Source organism: Bison bison, unplaced genomic scaffold (genome assembly GCF_000754665.1).
Source record: "Bison bison bison isolate TAMUID 2011002044 unplaced genomic scaffold, Bison_UMD1.0 scf7180017864452, whole genome shotgun sequence".
NCBI lineage: Eukaryota > Metazoa > Chordata > Mammalia > Artiodactyla > Bovidae > Bison > Bison bison.
This window is the reverse complement of record NW_011495014.1, coordinates 9,916,784-9,943,742: the sequence shown is the minus strand read 5'-3', so window position 1 is coordinate 9,943,742 and position 26,959 is coordinate 9,916,784. Positions and strand designations below refer to the sequence as shown.

The window sequence follows — 26,959 nt, the reverse complement described above, 5'->3', positions numbered from 1 at the left end:
TAAATCAAAATCTAAACTTGAGGGAAGGTCAGTTTTTTATCATTTATAGAGCAATCAGGACTAAAAATGGAGAAGGTTCAGGTTAAAGCCTAATTTATCTTAGTGAAAGACACGTATACTGTAACAATTTTTCCAGAGATCAATTGTGACCTTTTGGGGACCACAGCCACTACTTCTGGTATTATAGAACAGCTGTTTCTTCTGAGTAACAACAGAAGCTACCAGTCCAAAGTAGACAATATTTACCAAGCTTTCTTTTTTTTTAGGGATATCTTATTTTTAAAAGAATATTATCACTCTTGAAAAATTCTTCTTTGTGTGAGTGTATTTTATTTTTCATTTGTCCCTCGGACATCAGACACGTTAATATCAAGCCCTTATATGCCATCTAATGTAAAGTAATATAAGCACACATGATCTTTAAGCATGTATGATCCCTTAGGCAAAATACTCCCATGAAGACAACTCCCCATGGAGCATCTTGACAGCCAATTCTATAAACACAAAAACCACATACTTAATTCACAGCCCCACCTTGTTCTCTGTTCCACATGGTATTTTTGATTGAGCACCAGCTCCTTAAGGCATCATTGTAATATTTGGTTAACAGTAACTGACATATTTACATAATAACAGCTGATTTTCATATAAGCCTTCACAAACAATCTAGGAATTTTAGAAAATACTCTGTGGCTATGAAGCATTTTAAAGTTTAATATTTCTTCACAACTCTTCTGTTCTCCCTGCACTACTTATTAAAGGCCCTGTACTGAGGACATTATCTAAGGATCACTTCTCCGCTAGACTGTAAGCTCCATGAAAGCAGGGCCTATGCCTACCTTGTTCATTGATGATTCCTAAGACCCCAGTAAGGCATCAAATCATATTTCATAAACACTTGAACTTGTACCTCATGACTTATTAGATGAATTTATATGATCAATTTTTCTTGACAACTGGGTTGAACGTTTACAATAGAGACATTTCACCTATCAGAACAAGACCGTAAAAAATATGCTAACCTTTTCGTATGGAAAGTGTGAAATAAACAATACAACGTGGTCCAGAGAGGTCCAGAGACCAGTGAAAGTCACGTTACGTTAAGACCACCTTCCTCCACCCCACCCCGTGTTCTGCTGCTCCTTTATGATTCTGTAAAAAGCAGATTCAATTAACTAGTTGTTTTTTTTTTAATATTTCCAAGTTCATTAAGAAAAACTAAAAAACTAGTTTGTAAAAGTTTTTATTGTATCCGTGCCACACATAGTAGTGAAAAATAACACTCCTAAAAAAAAGAATGCTACCTTTTCCACAACATTTTATTTTAAATAAAACTTCAAGTACTCTTACATAGGTACAAAAAAATTCTGATCTATTTGCCTCCAACAGGCCACCACAACACACAGTAGATAAAACACAGTGGTTACAAATGTCTTGTAAATTTATTTCTGAGGCAAGGCAAATGGGAGGGAAATGTTTCTATGAAAAAATACTGTGTGTGTAGGAAATTGTCACAATTTTATTCCACATGGATACAAATGATTATACTTTAATTTAGGCCCTGGTGGCTTAAAATTATATAACAAAATAGAAAAAATGGAAAACTAATATCCCCTACACCCTGTTTCAAAGGCAGGCACTACCAAGATCAAGGAGACGCCACAGTGTTGGTAGAGGATAATTACTGTACAAGCTGTATAGCTATAATTACCTTCAGACTAAAATAAAATGCTACAATCCTTCTAAGGCATAAACAATAATGTCTGCAAACAATATATACACATAATACATATTTAAAACAAGACTTAATATAAACAATAATGAACAGTATATACATGTCAATTTTTCTTCACTGTTTTGAAATACAATTTAACTACACAAGTGATGCAGCAACATATATATATATATATATGTATATATATATAAATGTACTTGTAACTCTACAGTAAAGTTTATTTTTGGTGCTTTTATAGCACATCAGTGTAAACAGTTTAACTTGGCTTTGTTTTATATTTTAAAACATTCCTTGTTGTATTTTCAAGATTTAAAGCAATTTTTCTAGTTCTTCCTTTTCACAGAAAACGAAGATTCTGGATGTGGTTTAATCATAAATAATTCATAAAATTAAATACATTCACTAAAAAATAAACTACAAAGTAAAAAAATGAAAAATAGATATTTATTGAGAGGGAAAGAACCATTTCCCATGTTAGAGCTCTGGTGTTGAATATTCAGTGCGATTTGATATATTTTAATTGCTATTGCACTATAACACCCTTTCCTTTGAAAATTCTTTGGGTGTGCTTCCCTGTTCTACCTAAATTAGCTGATAAATCACACAAACCCATAACCAAGGGCCTTGGTTGTTGTAGGAGTGAAGCCTTTAAAAACGGTATCATTCTTCTGATACTTTTTTTTTCGTGATACTTATTTTAAGGGAAAAAAAGTCATTATGTATGTGCCTTGCACATGTGTGTAAATACAGTTCACATTGCTGGTCTCATTCATCCTTATTTAAAAGGGAAAAAAAGAAAAGATTATTATAACTTCAGCTCACTTTGAAAGTATCTGTCCACTTTTTTTCAAAATACTTTCTCATACTGTGGCCAGCTCTGCCTATATCAGAATCATCTTCATTAAATGTTTCACAGTTGTCAAAAACAAGCCTGACATCTAGAGCAAAAGTTTCAAGGTTTGGGTACCTGGAAGAAAACACACGATTAGAGATTGCTTTTGTAGGCTGGTTTCATTCTGCAGACAAAGAGGTAATAAAAGATAAAATGTAAAACTGAAAGCAAAAAGAAAAAAATAGGGTAACTGCTTTTAAACTGATATAAAACACATTATACCATCTTATAAATGGGACATTTAAAAAACTGCATGTATTCTGAATGTACAGAATTTAAAGGCAGGTTAAATGCAGAACAGACTTCTCTTGAAGATCATGATATATTTCAACAAACTAGCATTTTTCTTACACCAAATTCCTGTTCAACCTGTATCACAATTCTGTTACTGGATTCATTCCAATTGATTTATTAACTCTGACCAACCGTATCACTTGTAGTGCCCTATTATTCACGTTCAAAAATATTTAGCTGCAGTAAAAAGAATATAAATGCTTCCTATGTACTACGAACATGACATCTGCCCTGTAGCTTTTACATAGATCCCAGGGTTGGTCCCTCTGTTTAAACCTTGCTCCTTTCCCATTTTTCTTCTCTCTTCAGATATACTCTTGCTCAAACACTAGAGTATGATGATCCAAAACAAGCAAAAAAAGCACGTGCTGTCTCTTTATTGGAGATAGCATTAGGAACCGCCTTTCAATGAAAAGCACTCAGTGCTTTCTTGGGTAGGAAAATCCCAGTTCTCTTTCCCTGTAAGAATCCAGAGAAGAGAACTGAAAGGTGCATGAATATGCCTAAACTTATTAGTAAAGAAGGAGTAGTGCCTTTCAAGCCAAACCAAGCCAAAGCAATAGTATACTGCTGCTGCTGCTAAATCGCTTCAGTCGTGTCCTACTCTGTGCAAGCCCACCAGGCTTCCTAGTCCCTGGAATTCTCTAGGCAAGAACGCTGGAGTGGGTTGCCATTTCCTTCTCCAATGCATGAAAGTGAAAAAATAAAGTGAAGTTGCTCAGTTGTGTCCGACTCCTAGCGACCCCATGGACTGCAGCCTACCAAGACCTTCCGTCCATGGGATTTTCCAGGCAAGAGTACTGCAGTGGGGTGCCATGGCCTTCTCCAATAGTATACTGCTACTGCTGCTGCTAAGTCGCTTCAGTCGTGTCCGACTCCGTGCGACCCCGTAGACGGCAGCCCACCAGGCTCCCCCGTCCCTGGGATTCTCCAGGCAAGAACACTGGAGTGGGTTGCCACTTCCTTCTCCAATGCAGGAAAGTGAAAAGTGAAAGTGAAGCCGCTCAGTCCTGTCTGACCCTCCAGCGACCCCATGGACTTCAGCCTTCCAGGCTCCTCCATCCATAGGACTTTCCAGGCAAGAGTACTGGAGTGGGGTGACATTGCCTTCTCCGAATAGTATACTAGTTGGATACTAAAATAATTTACCCATTAGAAATACATATGGAGCACACACTGAAGCTCTGAGACCTGGTAAAAGTGGAATTATTTATTTGATGAAATACCTTGTACAGGCTTTTCACTTCTACCTTCTAATTAGTGCAACAATGAAAGAGAAAAATTTCTTTATCTGTAATGAGTTCACAGAGCTGTCAGCCCTATGTAACCTCATCTATTTTCCAGTTCTTCTAGGAATTATTATTTTTTAAATTGAGGTGAAATTCACATAACATCAAATTAACCATTTAAAGTAGATAATTAAGGTATTTAGCACACTCAAAACATTGTACTACCTAGGTCCCAGAACATTGTCATCACCCCAAAAGGAACCTCTTAATCCGTTAAGCATATACTCTATGCCTTCCTATCCCTAGCCCCTGGCAACCATCAACCCTTCCTTTTGTCTCTCTACATTTACCTATTCTGGACATTTTACATAAATGCAATCAGGTAACATGTGTGGGAATAATTTTTATAAAATATTTTAAAGTTACCTTGAGAAATATTTCTCTCTTTATACTGTTCCTTACTACAAGAAAAGGTTAATGATTAATGCTAGAGAGACAAATCCAGGAGAAAATTCTAGGTGAGATTCTAGTGAAGTAAGTGCAATTACCACACCTGGGCCCTTCTTTTCTGAAAGGAAGGGGCAGGCTATGGAACCCAGAAAGATTCATTACAGTAAGGTACTTCCTCCCTCTGTTCTCTAAGTTTTTTTAGTTTAAAAATTGAAATATTATATGAGTTTGAGTCCCCGCTCATTACTTTGGGTTTCGTAAAACAACTCAAAGTTGGAAGAGCCTGCATTCTCTGAATTTTGCCTCCCATTTGGCTGACATCACAAACAAGATTATAAAGAACTGCTTCTCTCTGCTTGCCTCTGCTGTGACCTCATGCATTCACCAGGACCCATTCTCAAAAAGGAGCTTTGATTTTGCAGATCTTCTGGTAATTCTGTGTTAATATATAAGCCTGTTTATTTTGAGGTTTAGGTTCACCCTCTATCCAGGAACTGGAGAATTATGGAAGGTAAAGTCAGGAATTAAACACTGGCAAGGTTTTCCTGCATAAGTTTCTGTCCTGGTCATGATGACTATAAAGTCCATGCTACCCTCCTTTTGAGTATTTTGATAGAGAAAGCAAAAGAACTAGTTCATATATAGACAGAAGTTTCTGCTATTTGGATTGTATTCGAATCAATAGTTTTAATGTTTTCTGAGTCAGAGCAGAAATTAAAAAAAAATAATTCCCTTTGGAAATTAAAAAAAATTTCCCTTTGGAAATTAAAAAAAATAATAAAGTGAAATGGATATAATTCTTTAAAAAACTGACAGTTCAGCCTCCAGAGAAATAAACTAGTCATTTGGTCAATCTCGTAAATAATTTGATACATATAAGACAGTCACTGATCTTTATTAGTTAAGTTCTATGCAACTCTTCTAAATTGAGTGTAGATTATAGGCTGCAGAGATTTTAACCAAAAGAATATCCAGGAAGAATATAATAATGCAATTAAATATATTTTATAGTTTTTGAAAATATAAATTTCCTTCCTTCTCCATATTTTTTAATGACTTTGCTTGAAGTGATGGGCATAGCCTATATACTAAGCTAAACTGGTATGGAGGATTAAAGGGAACAGGCAGCATGGAGAATGTAGTCGCACAGCTCCTGGCCATTGATGCGAAGAGTGCTTTTGTGTGGGCTTGTTTTGTAAGCAAACAGCCTTATTCTTGTGGCTCCAAAATGTCTAGAACTAGTGTCCAATGTCCAGAACCAACTAAATGCCACTCTCTAAGAGCTGCTACTCTGGCAGAAGTCTGAGGCAATCTAGCAAAGATCATTAACTGTGGCCAGAAGTCATTTTTCTCTTTGGATAGGATCACAAAGATAATAGGGTAGAGAAGAGCAGATAATAATATTCTTCCACATTTAATAAACACATTTTCAGTATTCTCCAACAACCCACAATAAGACTTTTAATTAACATTTCCAGTGATCTTCTATCTCTTAACTGTAATAATCTGAAAATTATTACAGGGTCAATTTTCATTAAAGCCACACGAGATAGCGTCAATGTTCCACTGATATACAATACAAGCTCTAGGTTACATGTTATTTACTTAGGAGGTTTTCTTGATACTTTTCCTTACCTTCCAGGCTGGGTTTAGTGCCCTTCCAATGTCAGAAGGCTTTATCGCACAGCTTTTTAAATATTTAAATAATTTTAATTGATTTGTCTTACATACTCTGCTACCCTGACCAAACATACACACCCCTCCAAAGGCAGAGCCTATGTCTTTGTTGTTAATTAATGTATTTTTGGCTCACTAGAAAAGTACCCAGCATATACCAAGCATTCAATGGATATCGAACTGAAATGATTTACTTACTGTCCACTACTTAATTTCTCTCTAATTGTGGAAAAATCCATAGGCTTCTTAATAACTTTCTTATAACCAGGAACAAGTTTCAAGTTTACAGGAAGTAGAAAAGGCCATGCATCCTCATGAGTTTCCATTTCAGTAAGGATCATACTAAAGAAAATAATGTCTGAAATCAGTATCTATGCTTTAGAAACATCTATTTTTATTAAAAATTTAGCTTTCCAATCTTTCAAGTAAAAAATGCAAATTAACTTCTTTAAAAATATACACTATAGACTTTCATTTCCTATTTATACAAACTGTCAAAAAGTTGTCTTACTATAGTAGGTGATTTCTAAGCAAATAAAATGGAAAGCTAAATATATAGTACATGAGAACTGAAATAATACCTGCAAAGAGCTAGGTCCTTGGAGTCATCTCTTTTAGGTTTCTTAACAGAAGTGAAACTTTCTTGCTTCGATATGTTAATAGAACTGTTTTCCTCCATTTTTCTTTTTTTCAGGTCTTTGACCCCTCTTTTCAGCGAACTGCTTGTTGATGCAGAGTCTTCATCTTCAGTATCCCCTGTTAAAGTCACTTTCTTGCCTTTTTTTGACTCACTCTTTTTTCCTTTGACATGAAGTTTTTTGATTTTTAGGGTTTGACCACTTGCCTTTAATTTAAAAAAAAGGAAATGAGGTGTAAGAAAAATAACTGTCGAGAGGCCTTTTATTATTTTATGTTATGAAAGTCTGACAGGGCAAACAAAAAGAATATTATCTCTGATCTAGAAGGCTGATAATTTCAACAGAGATCTATGAATTTTTTTCCTCCTATAATATGAGGCAAAAACTCTAATAAAGCATGAACAATTTATTTGAGGAGTTCTTAAAATCTGATGATGTTGATCACATGGTAAGCAATCTTTGGTACTACAGAACTTAGAGCAGCACTGTTTCTTAGTCTAGGTCACTAACAGCATGACTTTAAAGATACAAAGTACTACTTTTTTGAGCACAATATAATTAACAACAAAGATGAATATAAACAAAAATACAGATCTTATTAATAAGCAAGTTAAAGAGATAATTTAAAAGCTAGACCAAAACAAGGAAAATAGCTCATGAAGTGTTAAACAGAGAAGTCCTTTGTACGCAATCAAATATACTGGAAATTGATACTTCTTTCTACTAATAGATAAAGAAAAAAGACATTTTCTACAAGGATAGAGTTCTACAAAGTTGTGGTTACCAGGTGTGAACAAAGCAGAGGCGAAGGAAGAGAAAAAAAATGTTGATATTTGAGGAAAACAATGAAGAAATAGTATAAAAGAGATTATATTTGGAATCAAACAACATGAATTGTAGCTATGGCTCTGTCAGTTACTAGCTATGGAACTTTGTACAAAAATATCTGTGAGTCCCCATTATCTCACTTGTAAAATAAAAAAGACATGCCACACAATTGGTAAAGTCATTCTAGCTCCAAAATTGTATGAAAAAAAAAAAAAAACCAAAAAGCTCAACATGACCTTATGCAGTCTAACTACAATTTGCAGGCAGCACACTGATAAAATGATTAAACTCCTTCCTATCCCTCAATTTAGAAATAGGGAAATAAATCTGTATTTTCAGACTTAACTGTTACAATAAATATAATAGATCATTGACGAATATCAGTGCAAAGATACTGGTAATGTATGGCTTTTGTTTTAATTTTCCAGGATAGTTTGTCCTCTTTTAGAAAACGATAGCCTCTCTTAACCAGATAATTAAGAAATTGTAGACTTAAAACTTAAGAGTCAGATATCAATCTACCAATAGTTTAAAGCTAGTTGTATTCTTGGGATGAATTTGGCTGAAAAACATTTTTCTGGAGTACTTCATATCAATTTCTTTGAGAATTTCAGGACCTCTTCTACCATTATTTTGAAAAATAGCTTTTAATCAAGCAATTAAAAAAGTATTTGGTTCTCTATTGGTAAGGTAAAAGTATAATTAAAGAGATATTTTAATTGGCTAAAATAATAAGACAAACCATAAATCTAGCACCTTCCCCATACTGTATCAAAGAATCACTACCTCTTGAAACTGGAATAAATTAAAATGTTTTACTAAGTCTCTTCTGCATTTAATTTATTAATTTTTATTCACTAAAATCTGATTATTTTGAGTTTTAATGTTATGCCCTGAAAGTTTTCAGCACTAGAAAAACAGAACGAGAAAACTTAATTCATGAGGAAAAGGTCTGTTTAATGAAGATTAAGTTAGATTGAGTAACTGTGTTACTTAAAAAGAGAAAAAGCTCAGGAATAATTTCTAGTTCCTACGTGAACTAAAATATTACTTGGGATCATATATTAACAAATTAATACTCATAGTAAGAAAACATGAAATTTAAATCCACAGAAATAAAAGACTCGTGATGTTTTAAAAAGACAATGGACCCTCTCTATTTCTTTGATAAATGATGTTTATCACGCTTATCTCACTGGATTACGCACACACATATACTTTTACAAGCAGCTTTTATACAGAGCCTCTATTACCAGATGTCTGTGTTCTTGCACAGACTCCCCACCTTCCCCACCCTTTCTATCTTATTGGAGTCCAAATCCAAAGAGAAACTTCAGTAAGTCTTAAGCAGAATCTATCAGATTACACACATAGAAGGGCTCATTTCTGTTATGTTTGTGTAATTATATATCAGAAGTTGTGAACTGGTGGTTCACAGACTATAAACATCCCACAGAATGTGTTGTGGTTTGGCTCATAATGCTTATATAAATTCTGAATTTGTTGCCAATATTTAACATTTGCAAGAATATGCATAAAATCCATAATCTTGAAATACTAGTCGATCCTGGAACACTGGGCCCACATGTCTACATGATAACAATTTGCCAGAGTTGAGTGATGACTGTTGCATAAAAATAGGGGCACGACTTGACTTTCCTATTTGCTATAGTCCTGCCTGATGCTTTTGTGTTATTTGGCTTTTTAGGGACTGGAATTTAGAATTTCTTATTTGTGTATATGATTGTGTATAAATATGTATATACACACACACAAGTCTTTAATTCTGTGACAGAGAGAATACATATATATATATTTTTTAATTTTATTTTTAAACTTTACATAATTGTATTAGTTTTGCCAAATATCAAAATGAATCCCCCACAGGTATACATGTGTTATATATCTTTAATATAGTGTATGTATGTGTGTGTGTATATAAATATATATATGAACATTGGTATGAAAACACATATACACAGAGTAAAAACACGTAGTCACAATGATGTATGCAGAAATAGCCATTTGAGAGCAAATTGGAGAGTATAAATATTTGAAAATAACTGAATTACTAGAAAGATTTTTAAAACCTTAACTTAAAAAATCTATCTATATATATATATCAAAATCAAATGGTTATAGTATTTCTATTGCTATAAGAAGCATGGGCTTCCTGGTGGATCATATGGTAAAGAATCTTTCTGGAATGCAGGAGACCTGGGTTCAATCCCTGGGTCAGGAAGATTCCATGGAGAAGGGAATGGCTACTCATTCCAGTACTCTTACCTGGAGAGTTCCATGGACAGAGGAGCCTGGTGGGGTTGCAAAGAGTTGGACATGACTGGGCGACTAACATCTAATACATCACTTTTAAAAAAACAATAGAAAGGGAATTCACTGGTGGTCCAATGGTTAAGACTCTGTGCTTTGCTGTGGGCCTGGGTGCAATCCTTGGCTGGGGAACTAAGATTCCACAAGCCTCACAACATGGCCAAGAAACAAACAAAAAACCCCAAAACAAAACAGGGCAGAGACTTAGAAAGCTGCATTTACATAGAAGTGCTTGGACAGGATTACAGACCTCTAGTCTGGTACTGAAATGACAGACACCAGAATGCTAATTTAAGCAAACTGACAGAAAACAAAACATCCTATAGCCTACCAGATGGTACCCCCAGGCCTGAAAACACTGATTTGTTAGTAATTCACAAAGTAGTAGAGAAACTTTCTTTAACTTGACAGTTTGAAACTAAAAGATAATTTATGTACAACCAGTGAAGATTATTATTAAACTACATTTAACTCTATATGACAAAAATGATAAAGCAACGAGAAATAAAAAAGCAATTATTAGTGAATACCATGCCATGTGCAACTTCTGCTATCTTGTAAATATAAAATATAATATATAAATATAAAATATAATAAAGTATGAATATGAATATATCACAGAATTTTCTGAAGTTATAAAAACCTTCAAACACACAAGCATATCTGATCCTCACAAATCCCCACAAAGCAGATACAATTCCATTTTATAGATATAACTTTGAAGTAAAGAAAAGTAATATTTATAGATCTAGGAGATGAGAAAAACCAGCAAAGGAGACTGAAAAGGAGCAAAGTCAGGAAGAACACCAGGTGAGTATGGTATCCTAGAAGATAAGTGAAGACAGGATATCAAGGAGGAGGGAAAGTTCCACTTTATCCAATGTAAATACTAAGTTAGATGATCTGAGCAGTAGTCACTGGACTGAGCAATGTGGAAATCATTTGTGGGCACTGTAAGAGCAATTTTGGATAAGTCATGGAGGTAAAAATATGACTGGAATGAGTTTAAGAGTAAATTGGAGGAGAGAAATTGGAGAGAACCATAACAAAACTTTTCAGCAAAGGGAAGGGGAGAAATTGGGGAAGTGAATCAAGGGAGAAGTAAGGCTAAAAGAGAGTTTAGCTTTTGTAAGATGGGAGAAACTGTATCATGTTAGTAGTCTGATGAGAAAGAACTCAGTGCAGGAGTAGAAACTGATGATGCAGGAGAACAAAGAACTGCTGGAGGTGTTCCTCATTCTCCTAAGGAGGTGAGATGGGGATGGGATCTGAAGCACAAGTTGGGTAACTGGCTTAGTTAGGGGCACAAGCGGTTCATGGCAACAGGACGGAAGGTAGAGGATGCTAGCCCAGATACATAAAGTATGGTAGCTGTGATGGATTCTTGTGATATTTTCTTCTGATGGCTTCCATTTTCATAGTGAAATGAGAGTAACATCATTAGCTGAGACTGAGAATAGAGGAGACAGTAAATTATCAGGCACCATTAAAGGCCCTCTTAGCCTTAAATTTAAAAGGCTGGGTGTTTTCTCCAGTCACATCAAGATACCTTTGTATCTGAATATTAAGTTACTAGAGAAGTCAGAGAATTGGATTAACCAGAATGATGGTTTTACCAAGTGAGAGAGAGGTACAGAAACTAAGGGTAGATACTGTGATTATAGGAACAAAAAGAAGACATGAAGGTGGAGAGGGACAGTGAGAAGGTCTTAAGATAAATGAACTGAAGGTCCTGATGAGATCAAAGAATTATTGGAGTAGGAGTGCTAGACAGAGTGAATGGGAAAAAGGAGGCAGTGGATAGATGGACATTAGAAACTGAGTTTATGAAGAGGTGGCAGTTACTGGTAATAAGTCAAGAGATGAAACATGGAAGAGAGTGAGACAAAGAAAACCTAACAGGGAGTCTGCGCCTCAATACATTCTAACCCTTTCATACTTACACTGTAACTCTAAAACTCATCTCTTTCTACTCTATCATATTGCTTCCCCTTAATCAATCAGTATGAGAGTTTACAGGTTTCCAATTTATATGTGACTGGAAAGTGACTTCCCAGGTGGTGCTAGTGGTAAAGAATGCCTACCAGTGCAGGAGACTAAGAGACATGGGTTCAATTTCTGGGCTGGAAAGAACCCCTGGAGGAGGGCATGGTATTTTTGCCTGGAGAATCCCATGGACAGAGGAGATTGGTGGACTACAGTCCACAGGGTCACACGGAGTCGGACATGATTGAAGCAACTTAGCACACACATGGCAAGTGACTTAATATACATATGCTTAATACCATATGACCAAGCAATTCTACTCTTAGGTATATAACCAAAAAAAGTGGAAACATATTCATACAGAAACTTGTATATGACTATTTCTAGCAGCATTACTGATAAAAGTCAAAATGTAGAAACAACGCAAACGTCTATCAACTGAACAGATAAACAAAATGTAGTCTCTATCCATATAATGGATATAATATAAATATATATATAATAAATATATCCATATTATCTGACTTTAAAATGAAGTGCTGAAACATATATGAACCTTGACGATATTACGCTAAGTGAAAGAAAAAAGCCACATATTGTATGATTTAATATATCTATAATGACCAGAATTGGCAAATTCATAGAGATAGGAAGTAGATTGGTTGCCAAAGGCTGAGAAGGGGAATTGGAAGTGAATGCTAATGGGTATTAGGATTCTTTAAGCGGCTCATGAAGATGTTCTGGAATTTGATAGTGGTGATGACTGTACAACTTTGTGAATATGTTATACATCACTGAATTGCACACTTTAAAGTGAATTTTATCGTATATGAATTGTATCTCAAAAATCCACATAAAATGCTTCATTTTGACTGGCAGGTTAAAACTTATTAATACTACTAAAAAATACTAAAATGTATATGGAATCACAAAAGACCCAGAATTACCAAAGCAATCCTGAGGAAAAAAGAAGAAAGCTGGAGGTAAAACCTTTCCAGCCTTCATAAAATACTATTAGGTTGGTGCAAAGGTAATTGTGGTTTTGGCACTGTTGAAATTTGCTGTTTGATACTGCAGTACATTCTTAATTAATGTGTTATGTTATATATCATTTTAATGTGCATTTCTTGCTTTTTTTTTGTTAATGACTTATTACTTACTGTTTATTTTATATTTATTTTGGACTACGGAAATGATGCTAGACAAAAAGCAAATTTTAGCTATTTTCTTATTTGAGTTCAAAATGGGTTATAAAGCAGTGGAGACAACTTGCAACATCAGCAACACATTCAGCTCAGGAACTACTAATGAACATACAGTGCATTGGCAGTGCAGGAAGTTTTGCAAAAACACAAAAGCCTTGAAGATGAGGGGTGTAATGGCCAGCTACTGGACGTTGACAATGAACAATTGAGAGCAAACATCAGAGCTGATCTGCTTACAACTACACGAGAAGTTTGCAGAAGAACTCAACATCTGCCATTCTATGGTCATTCTGCATTTGAAGCAAATTGGAAAGGTGAAAAAAGCTCGGTAAGTGGGTGCCTCATGAGCTGACTGAAAATCAAAAAAATTTGAAGTGTCGTCTTCTCTTATTCTATGCAACAACAACAAACCATTTCTCAATCAGATTGTGACATGTGACAGAAAGTGGATTTTACAGGACAACTAGTGATGACCAGTTCACCAAAGTCCGAAGCAAGTCCCAAAGCCAAACTTGCAACAAAAAAAGGTCATGGTCACTGTTTGGTGGTGTCTGATTCACTATAGCTTTCTGAATCCCGGCTAAATCATTATATCTTGAAGTATGCTTAGCAAATCAATGAGATGCACCGAAACTGTAACACTCGCAGCTGGCATTGGTCAACAGAAAGGGTCCATTCTTCTCCACGACAATGCCCAACCACACGTCACACAACCAACACTTCAAAAGTTGAATGAATTGGGCTACAAAGTTTTGCCTCATCTTCCATTTTCACCTGATCTCTTACAACCAACTACTACTTCTTCAAGCATCTCTTGACAACTGTGTGCAGGGTAAATGCTTCCACAACCAGCAGGAGGCAGAAAATGCTTTTCCAGAGTTTGTCCAATCCTGAAGCACAGATTTTTACACTACAGGTATAAACCAACTTATTTCTTGTTGGAAAAATGTGTTGATTGTAATGATTCCTATTTTGATGAATAAAGATGTGTTTGAACCTAGTTATAATGATTTAAAATTCACAGTCAAAACGTAATTACTTTTGCACCAACCTAATACAAAGCTACAGTAATCAAAACTGTGGTATTAGCACAAAGACATATAGATCAAGGGAACAGAACAGAGAGCCGAGAAATAAACCCATACACCTACAGTCAATTAATCTACAACAAAAGAGGCAAGAATATACAATGGAGAAAGAATACTTTCTTCAGTAATTGGTGTTGGAAAAGCTGGACAGCTACAAGTAATCAATGAAATCAGAACACTCCCTCACACCATATATAAAAATAAACTCAAAATAGTTTCCGACCTAAATATAAGACATGACACATAAAACTAGAAGAGAACATACACAAAACATTCTTGGACACAAATCATAGCAATATTTTCTTAGTCCAGTTTTCCAAGGCAAAAGAAAAAAAAGCAAAAATCAGTCAGTGTCACTGTTAGTCGCTCAGTCGTGTCTGACTCTTTGCGACCCTATGGACTGTAGCTTGCCAGGCTCCTCCGTCCATGGCATTCTCCAAGCAAGAACACTGGAGTGGGTTGCCATTTCCTTCTCCAGGGGATCTTCCTAACCCAAGGATCAAACCCCACTCTCCCTCATTGCTGGCAGACTTTTTACCATCTGAGCCACCAGGGAAGCCTTAAAAGCACAAATAAATGCGACTTAATCAAACTTAAAAAAGCTTTTCCACAGCAAAGGAAAACAACAACAAAACAAAAAGACCTACCAGACTGGGAGAAAATATTTGCAAACAATATTAACTGACAACGGGTTAATAACCAAAGTACACAAACAGCTCAACTCACACATACAACTCAATATCAAAAACACAAACAACCCAGTCAAAAAATGGGCAGAAGACCTAAATAGATATTTTCCAAATAAGACATACACAGATGGCTAACAGGCATGTGAAAGGATGGTCAGTTTAACTAATTATTAGAAAAACATACATCAAAACCACAATGAGGCATTACCTCATACCAGTTAGAATGGCTATCATCAAAAAGTCTACACATAATAAGTGCTGGAGAGGGTGTGGAGAAAAGGGAACCCTCTTACTCTGTTGATGAGAATGTAAATTGGTATAGCTACTATGGAAAAGAGTATGAAGGTTCCTTAAAAAAAATAATAGAGCTGCCATATGATCCAGCTATCCCACTCCTGGGCATAAACCTGGAAAAGATGAAAACTCTTAGTTCAATAAGATGCACGTACCCTAATGTTCATAGCAGCACTATTTACAATAGTCAAGACATCATAGAAACAATTCAAGTGCACATCAAACAGACAACTGGTTTGAGAGGATGTGGTATACACACATATCAGACTGTTACTCAGCCATAAAAGAGAATGAAATATTGCCATTTGCAGCAACATGGATGAACCTAGAAATTATTATACTAAGTGAAGTCAGACAAATATTTTATCACTTATATGTGGAATCTAAAAAATAATACAAATGAATCTTTATATAAACAAGAAAGAGACTTACAGGCATAGAAAACAAACTTGTGGTTACCAAAGAAGAAAGATAGAGGGGGAACGATAAATTAGGGGTACAGGATTAACAGATACAAACTACTATACATAAAACAGATAAGCAACAAGGATTTACTGTTTAGCAAAGGAAGTATATTCAAAATCTCCTAATAAGCTATAATGGAAAGTAACTTGAAAAAAATACGTATGTAACTGAATCACTTTGCTGTATAATAAAAAAAAATAAGTTTTAGATCAGTCGTACCTTAGCAATGCAAGCTGGACAAAACCAATCCCCATCTGGTATAGTTGTAATCTTGGGTCTATGGCAGTATGTATGACAGCCTTTGTCACAGCCATCACAAAGGAGGAGCAGTTCTTCATTATCTCCCTTTCGACATATCTGGCAGTACTATAATACATGAAAAATCATTTAAAGTTAAGACTCTGCTATGAATCGTAGTTATTGGGATATTAAACACACCATAATTCCTAATTCATATTAGTAATGAACATTCCGCTTGCTAACAAATAAACAGTAGCCATACACATCTATGTATCTCTCGTTACACAGATATGGACCACATGACAGGGTGAGCAGTTCAATTGGGGTAAATGCACATTTCAAGTACACTGCAAAGAACAAAGCTAGAGGTTGAATGCCTGCACACACTTCAGAAGCATGTACACATTAACATATGAAATAATTAACATGACATTAGAGCACATAAAGCAATGAATAGCCTTAATACATGGCACTTTAATTTTTTAATATATTTCATTGTTTGCTTATCTTAGCATCCTCATGATATCCTAAGAAAGAAATAAGTAAGAGTTAGAGTAATTTTTAAGGTCAAAATTAGGAAACTTGTAGATTCAGAATAGTAAATAATAATAATAAGATGTTCCTATATTTTGACTATGTCTAAACCAGGAAACTTCAAAAATCAACCCAAATCAAACGTGTCACAAATGTAGAAAATGGATCCTACAAAATGAATTCTAAGGGAAAAAAACTGTTACAATAAATTAAAGAATTTAGAGGTCATTATTTACTTTCTAGGAGTAAAAATAATTTCTTCTCTGTGGAAAAACTTCTAATACCATTAAGAATTTTTAAATCTATAGAGAGAAGATTTTTTTCTCACGCACACATATTCTGTATAACAAGTTTCACAAAGGAAAGAAGGATGATTAGACAAGTAAAAACTTCAAAGATGGCTTTAAAAAACAGTAAGTACTAACATTATATTTTGACATTTAATGTTTATTTCCAGTAGCAGTAGAAAATGTCCTGTAATCAATATTCTAAATCTGAAAACATTACTATTTTTCAATTTAAAATAATTAAAACATTTAAGTTTTATAGCATTTATACTCATTTTAAGTTATGTATTTAAATACTCTTAAAACCAAAAAAGCTTAATTGTTCAAATTCAATTTGTTTAATTTCAAGAAAACATTAAATCTTAATCTGGGAAGGTCCAAAATAGTCTTTCATAACTCAACATGCACACCAATGATAGCTTAAGAATCTTACCAAAACAGCAGATACATGCTATTCACCTTAATAAATAGCTATCAAATATATGTAATATACACATAATACTAAAATTGGCATGGGTACTAGAAGAGAAAGCAGTAGAGTTTAATATTCTGACAGTAAGTATTTATTTTATGACCTTTCCTAATAACCACATCACTAAATACTTTAATATGGTGCTATTTCTCCATATCTGAGTTATTTCTTTAAAACTTCTATTATAAGAATATTCATTGAGAAATAACATTTTGAAGGCTATATTTAATTCCCTATAATGACAAAATTTAAAAATCAGGTTCATGAACATTAAGTAAATTCTCACAATCTTCTACAATAGATAGGTAAAAATACTAAAAAATCCATCTTACATCTCACATTTATGACTTTAAAATTCTTTTCTGACACTTTCTAAGAAAGGGTAACATATATTGAACTTATAGCATTTTTGGAAAATCACAGTAATAGCTCACAATGTGTTAAGAGCATTTTGGTTTTAACCACTTTGCTACCACAATAAAAACAAAACAGTGAATGCCACAGTGGATGTTGCTGACTACTTAACGTTAATAACAACAGAAAGTAGATAGGGGACTGAGAAGTACCTAAGGGCAAATTATGGCAGCTCCTTCTTTCTTAGTAAGCTTGGTTTCTGGCAAAGAGGATATTTCTAAAGATATTGAGCACTTTAACTTTCTGATACAGCTTATTATGAGGATTCTTATAGGTCCTGTTATATTTCTAATTAAAGGTTACAAAGAGCTTATTAATCTTTGAATAAAAAACTCTGCCTTCTTTATAAAGAAGTGGTTTTTTTATAGCAAAAATAGCATTATTAAACATTAAAAAAGAAATGAAAATTATGAGAGATGGAGTTAAATAATGATGGATGCATATTAATTTATTAGTAACAATGGAAAAGGAATTTGCAAAAATCTGAAATAAAACTTAAGATGGCAGAAAGTAATTATACTAATATAAAGGCAGATTTTGGTACAAGTTTTGGGTTTCTTTGTATAGGTTATATATAAATTGTAGATTCATTATTCTATGGACATTTTAGAAAGAAGTGAAAAACCATAGAAGAAATCAAATTTATTTGTAAACAATGAATAAAGTCTTGAGTAGTCTAGGCATAGAGGTAAAAAGGAAGGAAAGAATGCTAATTATTTAAGGATCACTTCTTTTATTTGGGGAACAACTATTTAAATAAAGGAATTTTACCCTTATTCATGAAAACAAAACTCAAGTGTTTGAATTTTAAAGCTAATCAGCAATTCAAAAGCAACTGTTAAAATAATTCATAAAAGTCAACATATAAAAGATATTTCTATAATAAATAAAAGGCAAAGGAACACATATATGATTTAAAATAAATATATCTGTGGGAAATGTAAGAAATACAGCTTTTATTTGAATGTATAGCATTTGTTGCCTAGAACAAAGTAGAGGCCACTGTGTGATAACTAACCGGGCTTGAACAAAGAAGGTGAAGAAATAGTTTTAACTGTCAGAGGACAGATGAAAATATCTATCCTTAATGCCAGCAATATCGAACACTTTATCAAAAGTGCATAAAGGAAGAGGTCTCTGTTTATTTCATTTACTTATCCAAGTATTTTTAGCATTACAAAAAGAAAATTGATACAAATGTAAAGACATTTCAGGAATGCAGTGAATGTATATAGCAGGTAATGTTAGCAACTGGAATGTTTACAAGATTGAAAGAGCCTTCAAAACATTTAGCTTAACAACTATTATGTTGACAAAATGCAGAAGACAACTTCAGTTGGAGCTACAAACAATATTAAAGGAGAGAAAAAGAAGATCTTAAAAACAAAAGATAACACTTGATAGATGCCTTCAAAAAGCTCAAAATAAGGAGAAAAGTATCAAATTATACAGTATTTAAAAATTAAGCAAATTCTCAAATACAGCATACATTATTTTGACAATAAAGTATAACTAAGAAATATCTGAAGATTGGAAAAAAAACAGGACAAAGTAAATTAGTTATAGTATTTCTTAAATAAAAACACTTACAACTTTCATAATTGATTTTTCCCATGCTATTGATTTCTGTAACTGCTGAATGCACAGAGCTACCTGTGCAGCACTGCGAGCTTCTGATAATGCCCTTCTCCATACCCTGAGCCCTGGAGCAATATCCTCTTCAATTCTGCATTGAAATATAGAAAAATTAAGTAGGTCATGTCCACATTTATGGTTACTGAATGTGAAACAATCATCACACTGAAAGCCAAGCAATGACAAAAACATGTAACAGCCAATAAGTATAAGGTTTAAGCAACTAAATTTGATGTAGTGCACAGACTGTGGCTACGTGCCTCAAAGCTTAGTCACAACCAGGTAAATGTAAGATCACTTTGCAGGATTATCAACGCACATAACAAAAAAAAAATGTTTTTACGAAGCACCATGCAAGTAGCATGATCCATATGGATCACAGACATACAAGAAGATACATAGATAACAGGCAATAGAAAATAGGCTCCAATTAGCAAAGAAGCACAATAATTTTTCAAGTTAATCTCAATAACCTACCCGTCACCATCACCACTAACGGATGGTGCAGGAGCAGGGACAGTAACTGTGCCCACATTATCCAGTTTGATCTGAATGGTGGTACTTAAGGGGCTCTTCAGATACCTTCTTTCAATGTTCCGCTCCAAATCAGCCAGCCTGGTTACAGCTATATCTAGGGGGTTGTCACTCTTCCGTTCCAGTGCATGTGCACTGCCTTCTTCTTCGCCAGTAAATTCTCCATCATGCTCCTTGCACAATTTAGAAAATGACTTATGTTCAAAATATACCAAGTCCTCCCTTTCTGATGCAGGTTCTGGACACATCCAACCCTATATATCAAAAGAACAATGTTACTATGGTTTCCTCTTGAAATGCCTGATGGGTGAATTACCTTTACTTAAAATATAGCAGCAGACACCAGCAGATCTCAAGGATCTTTACTAAAAGTTTTTACCTTGTGTTTCCTAATGCTAGGTGGAAATAAGAACAACAACAACAAAAAAAAAATTAAAAGAAACAATTGTGAGAGAAGTTTGAAGAAGAAAATTTAAGAACTTTTGATGTTACGAAAGGTAAAATGAAAATCAGCAAAGTATTCTGAGCAACTTTAGACTAAATGCTTATTCATTTCCTGGAACCACTTCAATGGAAATCTCAGTGGTCTCTGAACTTAGTTCTTCCTTTCCATTTCCTTTCCTTCTACTACTCTTCTGTATAAGTCTTTGTACTCACCATTTTTCTTTGAGCAGCAGGAGTTTACATGAGGTCTTACATTTATCTGTGTACAGCCTTTATCTGTTGTTCTTAACACAGTTAACCCCACTCATCCTGCAGCTCTCATGTTAAACATCCTCAGGGAATCCTCTCCTGACCTACTTTAAGAGGTTAAGTCTCCATATTACAAACTCACAAAGGATCTCTTCAAGAAAATTAGAGATACCAAGGGAACATTTTATGCACAAATGGGTACAATAAAGGACAGAAATGGTATGGACCTAACAGAAGCAGAAGATATTAAGAAGAGGTGGCAAGAATACAGAGAACAATTATACAAAAAAGACCTTAATGACTTTGAAAACTATGATAGTGTGATCACTCACCTAGAGCCAGACATCCTGGAATGCGAAGTCAAGTGGGCCTTAGGAAGCATCACTAGGAACAAAGCTAGTGGAGGTGTTGGAATTCCAGTTGAGGTATTTCAAATCCTAAAAAATGATGCTGTGAAAGTGCTGCGCTCAATATGCCAGCAAATTTGGAAAACTCAGCAGTGGCCACAAGACTGGAAAAACGTCAGTTTTCATTCCAATCCCAAAGAAAGGTAGTGCCAAAGAATGTTCAAACTACTGCACAATTGCACTCTTTTCACATGCTAGGAAAGTAATGCTCAAAATTCTCCAAGCTAGGCTTCAACAGTACGTGAACCAAGAACTTCCAGATGTTCAAGCTGGATTTAGAAAAGGCAGAGGAATCAGAGATCAAATTGCCAATATCTGCTGGATCATCAAAAAAGCAAGAGAGTTCCAGAAAAACATCTATTTCTGCTTCATTGACTACACTAAAGTCTTTGTGTGGATCACAACAAAATGTGGAAAATTCTTCAAGAGATGGGAATATGAGAGCATCTCACTTGCCTCCTGAGAAACCTGTATGCGGGTCAAGAAGCAACAGTTAGAACCAGACATGGAACAATGGACTGGTTCCAAATTGGAAAAGGAGTATGTCAAGGCTATATACTGTTACCCTGCTTATTTAACTTATATGCAGAGTACATCATGCAAGATGCCAGGCTGGATGAAGCACAAGCTGGAATCAAGATTTCAGGGAGAAGTATCAATAACCTCAGATATGCAGATAACACCACTCTTATGGAAGAAAGCAAAGAGGAACTAAAGAGCCTCTTGATGAAGGTGAAAGAGGAGAGTGAAAAAGCTGTCTTAAAACTCAACATTCAAAAAACAAAGATCATTGCATCTGGTCTCAACACTTCATGGCAAATAGATGGGGAAACAATGGAAACAGTGACAGATTTTATTTTCTTGGGACTCCAAAATCACATTGATTGCAGCCACGAAATTAAAAAATGCTTGCTCCTTGGAGGAAAAGCTATGACAAACCTAGACAGCATATTAAAAAGCAGAGACATTACTTTGCCAACAAAGGTCCGTCTAGTCAAAACTATGATTTTTTCCATTAGTTATGTATGGATGTGAGAATTGGACCACAAAGAAGGCTGAGCGCCGAAGAATTGATGCTTTTGATCTCTGGTGTTGGAGAAGACTCTTGAGAGTCCCTTGGACTGCAAGGAGATCCAACCAGTGCATCCTAAAGGAAATCAGTCCTCAGTGTTCACTGGAAGGACTGATACTGAAGCTGAAACTCTAATACTTTTGGCCACCTGATGCAAAGAGCTGATTCTTCAGAAAAGACTCTGATGCTGGGAGAGTGAAGGCAGGAGGAGAAGGAGATGATAGAGGACGAGAAGGAGATGACAGAAGACGAGATGGTTAGATGACATCACCGACTCAATGGATATGAGTCTGAGTAATCTCTGGGAGATGATTAAGGACAGGGAAGCCTGGCGTGCTGCAGACCATAGTGTCGCAAAGAGTCAGACACGACGGAGAGGCTGAACAACAGCAAGACTTGTGGTACTTGCAATTTTATACTACTGTGATTAATCTTTCTACCTCTAAATTCCATGAGGACAGGGACCATGTCTACTTTCATATTATCTCCAGCACGGTGAAGGTAAATAGTAGGCACTCAATATTTACATGTTGATTGAATAAACGGATGATCTTATAACTCAGCTTGCTTATACTGATCTACTTCAAAATCCGTCAGAATTTCCCTACTGTTTAGCAAAGTCCACATTTTTACTATGACATTCCCGTACCTCAGTCTACCTCTTCCTGTACTCTTCTCATCACAAATCCTACACTGTAGTCAAATTCCACAATTTACAACTCCACAAAACATGTCCTAATCTTCTGGATCTTCGTGCTCTGCTCAGGCTGTTTACTCTTTCTAGTACGGCATTCCTTGTCAAAAGCTGACTCACTTTCTCAAGCTCTATCTCAACTTCTACATGAATGTTCCCTCATCTTTTCCATGTCTCTACCAGAAGTTGTGTATTCTTTTTCTAAATTCATGCATGATTCTGTACTTCTCTATGATCAGTTTAACAGATTCTGCAGAGATGTATACATGTCTTATCTCTCTATTAGATGACAAGTTTTCTGAGGGCAGAAACCATATTTTACTCAAAATTGTGGTGCCTATTGTCTGATGCTGACTAGGTACTTAGTAAATGCATATCAAATGCAAAACAGAATAAGCATTATCGTTTTTATTACACCTTTTCAGAGATAATTATTTTATCTTTATATTACAATCAAGTCCTCTTCTTTACTCAGTAGAACATTTATATTTGTGAAGTAAGCATAGAATTATGAATAGTGTAAGTGCATTAGGTAGAAGTCATGTCAAATAAACCTCATTCCCAGATTTTGAAAGGGGTACTAAATTTGCCAAATCAAGGGAACCCTGTAAACATAGTGTATGTGGATCTCTGCAAAGCAGTTGACAAGACAAAAAACGAAGACCAGATTAGAGAAGTCTAGAGGGTTGAAAACTGTTTCCAAAGAATGGTGATTGTCAGAACTTGGATCACCTCAGAAAAGGTCCCCAGTGCTAACGGTCAAAGGCTCTGCACTTGGTTTGTCCTGTTAATACACTGGGAGTAACTTTGTTGATTGCTATTAAATCTGCAGATGATTTAAAATTAGGAAGAAAGTTTAATATTCCATATGACACGACCAAGATAAAAATAGTTCCAAATGCTGAAAAATAACCCAAATGAAATTTATTTAAAAAAATGATAAATGTAAATTTTAGATCTGAAGTTTAAGCAACTAATAACAGAAATACTACATGTGCTAGAACTCCCTTAAAAGCTCTTTGGAAAGAGGCCTAGGGTTTTTTTTGTTTGTTTGTTTTTTGCTTTGTTGTTTCATTGTGCATACTTGGCAAAGCACGAGTATGATGTGGATGCTAAAAAGTTCGTACAAATTCAAACAGCATTAATGAAGAACAGTGCCAGATTAAGTAAAGTAACAGTCCCATGCACACATTCAGACAGCGCTATGTACAGCTATGGACACAACATTTTAAGAAGGATATTGACACTGGTGTTTTTGTACATGGAACCTATTTCTGGTTGAAAGAATTAATTAACTTGTAAAAGAGAAAACTAAGAAGGAGACATAGGAGCTATCTTATGAGGAACTAGAAGAGTAGTTGTTTTATAAACTCTCAACAGAACTAGGACTAGAGGTCTGAAGATTCTTCTACAAAATAATAAATAATTTCCAAATTATAAGTAATATTAAAAATATATATGAATGCACCTAAGTAGTCCCACAGGCCACCTGTTTAATGTCTCTTCACAGTGGCTAGCTCCCCACATTAAACATATAACTCTATTTTCTTAAAAAAATCATTAAATCTTGTATAGATATTAAAATAATATTTTGCAGTTATTTTCATCATTTGTGTTTTTAGAGTCTTAAAGAATATGATTCATTTTATTAGAATAATACAGAATATTTCAGCAATACTTATTTTAATGTTAAAACATTTCACTTGAAAAAACAAATTCTACTTTTCTTATATATTTAGAACACAGCCAAGAATGTCTAAGCAGCTAGTAATGTGATAAGGTTAATGCACAAAAATATGAGTATGTCACCAGGAAAATGCTTCAGGCCCATACCCTGACTTTAATATTAAAAACCATGAAGATGTGCTTTCCCAGCCAACAGTCAATTAGAACTAGTAAATTAGATGAATGAAGTTCGAGGAAATTTGGGCAAGTAGAACCAATCGAATTTAACCAGCAAGTAGTAGCAAGCGATCACGAGAGAAGACAAAAACAGACTATGAAAAGCAGTCACGATTGTACAAAAAGCAAAGCACACTAGGATCATTTAACGTAGGGGCCATCTTCACATTTCCTTAGGGAATCATTATCTAATAATTGGTCTTCACACTCATGATCCTGTGTCACCAAGATAATTTAAATCAAACTCTTTATTCTCAATTTAAGAAGGCAGTATAATGCATAACATAAGTGATACAACAAATATGTTAAAAAAATTATGGCACTAAATGGAATAATTTTCATTTCTCTAGAAAATTAACTTGGTAGAAGAGCTCATTTGTTAAAGATGCCAAGTAAATGAGGCATTTTTATATTATAGTACTAGGAGGAAGATATAGTTTTTGCTAGCAAAATAGATTCAACAAATGATAAATTTTGCCTCTTGAAGTCGGTAATTAATTATGTTTGTGGCAAGAAGGGATATTAGAACTGGAAAGTGACATTTTTGGGAGAGCTTCAAAAATTTCCAAATATCACAGGATAATGTTATAGCATAAATTTCTCATCTGAATAAAACACAAAATATCAAATCAAATTACACAGAGCCTACATTTTTCTAAACTTTTCCAGGTATTTCACACTTATTCATCATCCATCCATTTATTCTCAGAGACATCACCTTATTATCAATTGAGAAAACCTTTACACCCCTCTTTCCAAAACTGAAAATTCTTGCACAAAGATAAAGCCTTCCTCCTGCCTGTCCATCAGAAGCCAGTTCTGTTCATGGTAAATACTTGTGACATGGTAAATACATGTGCCCAGTAGATAAATAAATTAATTTAAAATTTACATATATATGTAGGGTGTACACACGAATATGTTTATCATAGTATAATGTATATTTGGATATATATTCTCTAATTTTAAATTATATATAATGAAATTTTGACATATAACATGGCTTGGATGTAAAGAAGTTCGTCTATATGAAAAAGTATAGCAGGAATTTGACAGAGCATTATATGTATCATGGGTAAAAAGGTGAAATAATGCTTGTGGTAAAAAACTGCATACTAGAAATGACAGTTTTGAAAATTATTAAGGAGCAGCAAGATTTACTAAAAAAAAAAGAACACAAGCTCTGGAGTCAGACAGACTTGATTTGAATTCACATTTGGCCATTTATTATATGACCACTGACAGGTTACTTACTTTGAGTCTTGTTCCTTACCTGTAAGATGGGGAAAATTAATTCAGGATCATTTTGAGAATTAAATGAGATAAAGTGAAAACATTTAACAGAGTAACTGGCATATATCAGGCATATAACACATATAGTTACCTTCCATCATCCTAAAAACAGATTTCATTCCAAGTCAATTTTACCTTCACTTGCAAACTTGCTGATGCAACTCTCCTTTCTAGATCTTCTACCTGTTGAAGAATATTCAAATCCATTTCCATTGCTTGTTCTTCTATTGACCAGTTCTCCACAATGTCTCGAGTTACCTGGTTTTCTTCATTTTCATTTAATTCAATAATGGCAACTATAGTTGAAAACAAATTAATTTTAATATCTATTTTATTCTGTAACAATTTCTTCTAGAAAGTGAATAAGATTCCAGGGATAGCATATACATATAACTTAAAACATAAAAATGTACTTGTGTATACATAGGCAGATTATTCTTTTTATTTTTTTTAAGCTGTGCCATGTGGCTTGTGGGAATTTTTAGTTCTCCAAGGGACTGATCAAACCTGGGCCCTGGCAGTGAGAGCACAGAGTCCTAACCACTGGACTGCCAGGAAATTTCCAGCATATTACTCTTAAAAGTAGGAACATCCTTTTCTAAGAAACAAAACAATACGTCTACAGGTTGTGACAAATTATAAGAAAGTAATAGCTATTTAAGGAGGTACTGTTTGTTGAGCAAATGCTTACTAGTAATAAATTAAGCATTATGATATACCAAAATGTTTTAAGATTAAAGGATTAATTATCATAACTAAGCAAGAGAACAGAAATCTCTCCTAAGTACATACCATCCTTATTCTTAATGCAAGCTTGAGTAATATAATCCAAGTGTTTCTGAATTTGCTTTTGTAATGCCTTTTCTCTTATTCCTCTGAGATGGAGCACTTTGAGCAAAGCTTTTAGGTCCTCTGGGTCAATAATTCTCCACCAACCAAACTGCATTTCTAAGTTAAAATAAATACGTAGATCTTTTTATA

General features: G+C 34.6%; 1 protein-coding gene across 13 annotated transcripts in view; it reads right to left on the bottom strand.

The window, feature by feature from the left end:
• Positions 1-313: 313 nt before the first annotated feature.
• BAZ2B (bromodomain adjacent to zinc finger domain, 2B) overlaps positions 314-26,959 on the bottom strand; it is a 203,641-nt gene continuing 176,995 nt past the window's right edge. For 8 of the 13 annotated variants that reach the window (XM_010858994.1, XM_010858992.1, XM_010858995.1 and 5 more), the window contains 8 exons: positions 26,771-26,926; positions 26,114-26,274; positions 19,861-20,171; positions 19,339-19,474; positions 16,021-16,167; positions 6,859-7,121; positions 6,476-6,619; positions 314-2,702 (listed from right to left, as the gene is read on the bottom strand). In XM_010858994.1, coding sequence (XP_010857296.1) covers positions 2,549-2,702; positions 6,476-6,619; positions 6,859-7,121; positions 16,021-16,167; positions 19,339-19,474; positions 19,861-20,171; positions 26,114-26,274; positions 26,771-26,926 — 1,472 coding nt within the window. In that variant the 3' untranslated portion in view covers positions 314-2,548. The remainder of the gene's footprint in view (positions 2,703-6,475; positions 6,620-6,858; positions 7,122-16,020; positions 16,168-19,338; positions 19,475-19,860; positions 20,172-26,113; positions 26,275-26,770; positions 26,927-26,959) is intronic. The other 5 variants (XM_010859000.1, XM_010858997.1, XM_010858999.1 and 2 more) reach the window with 3 other exon arrangements.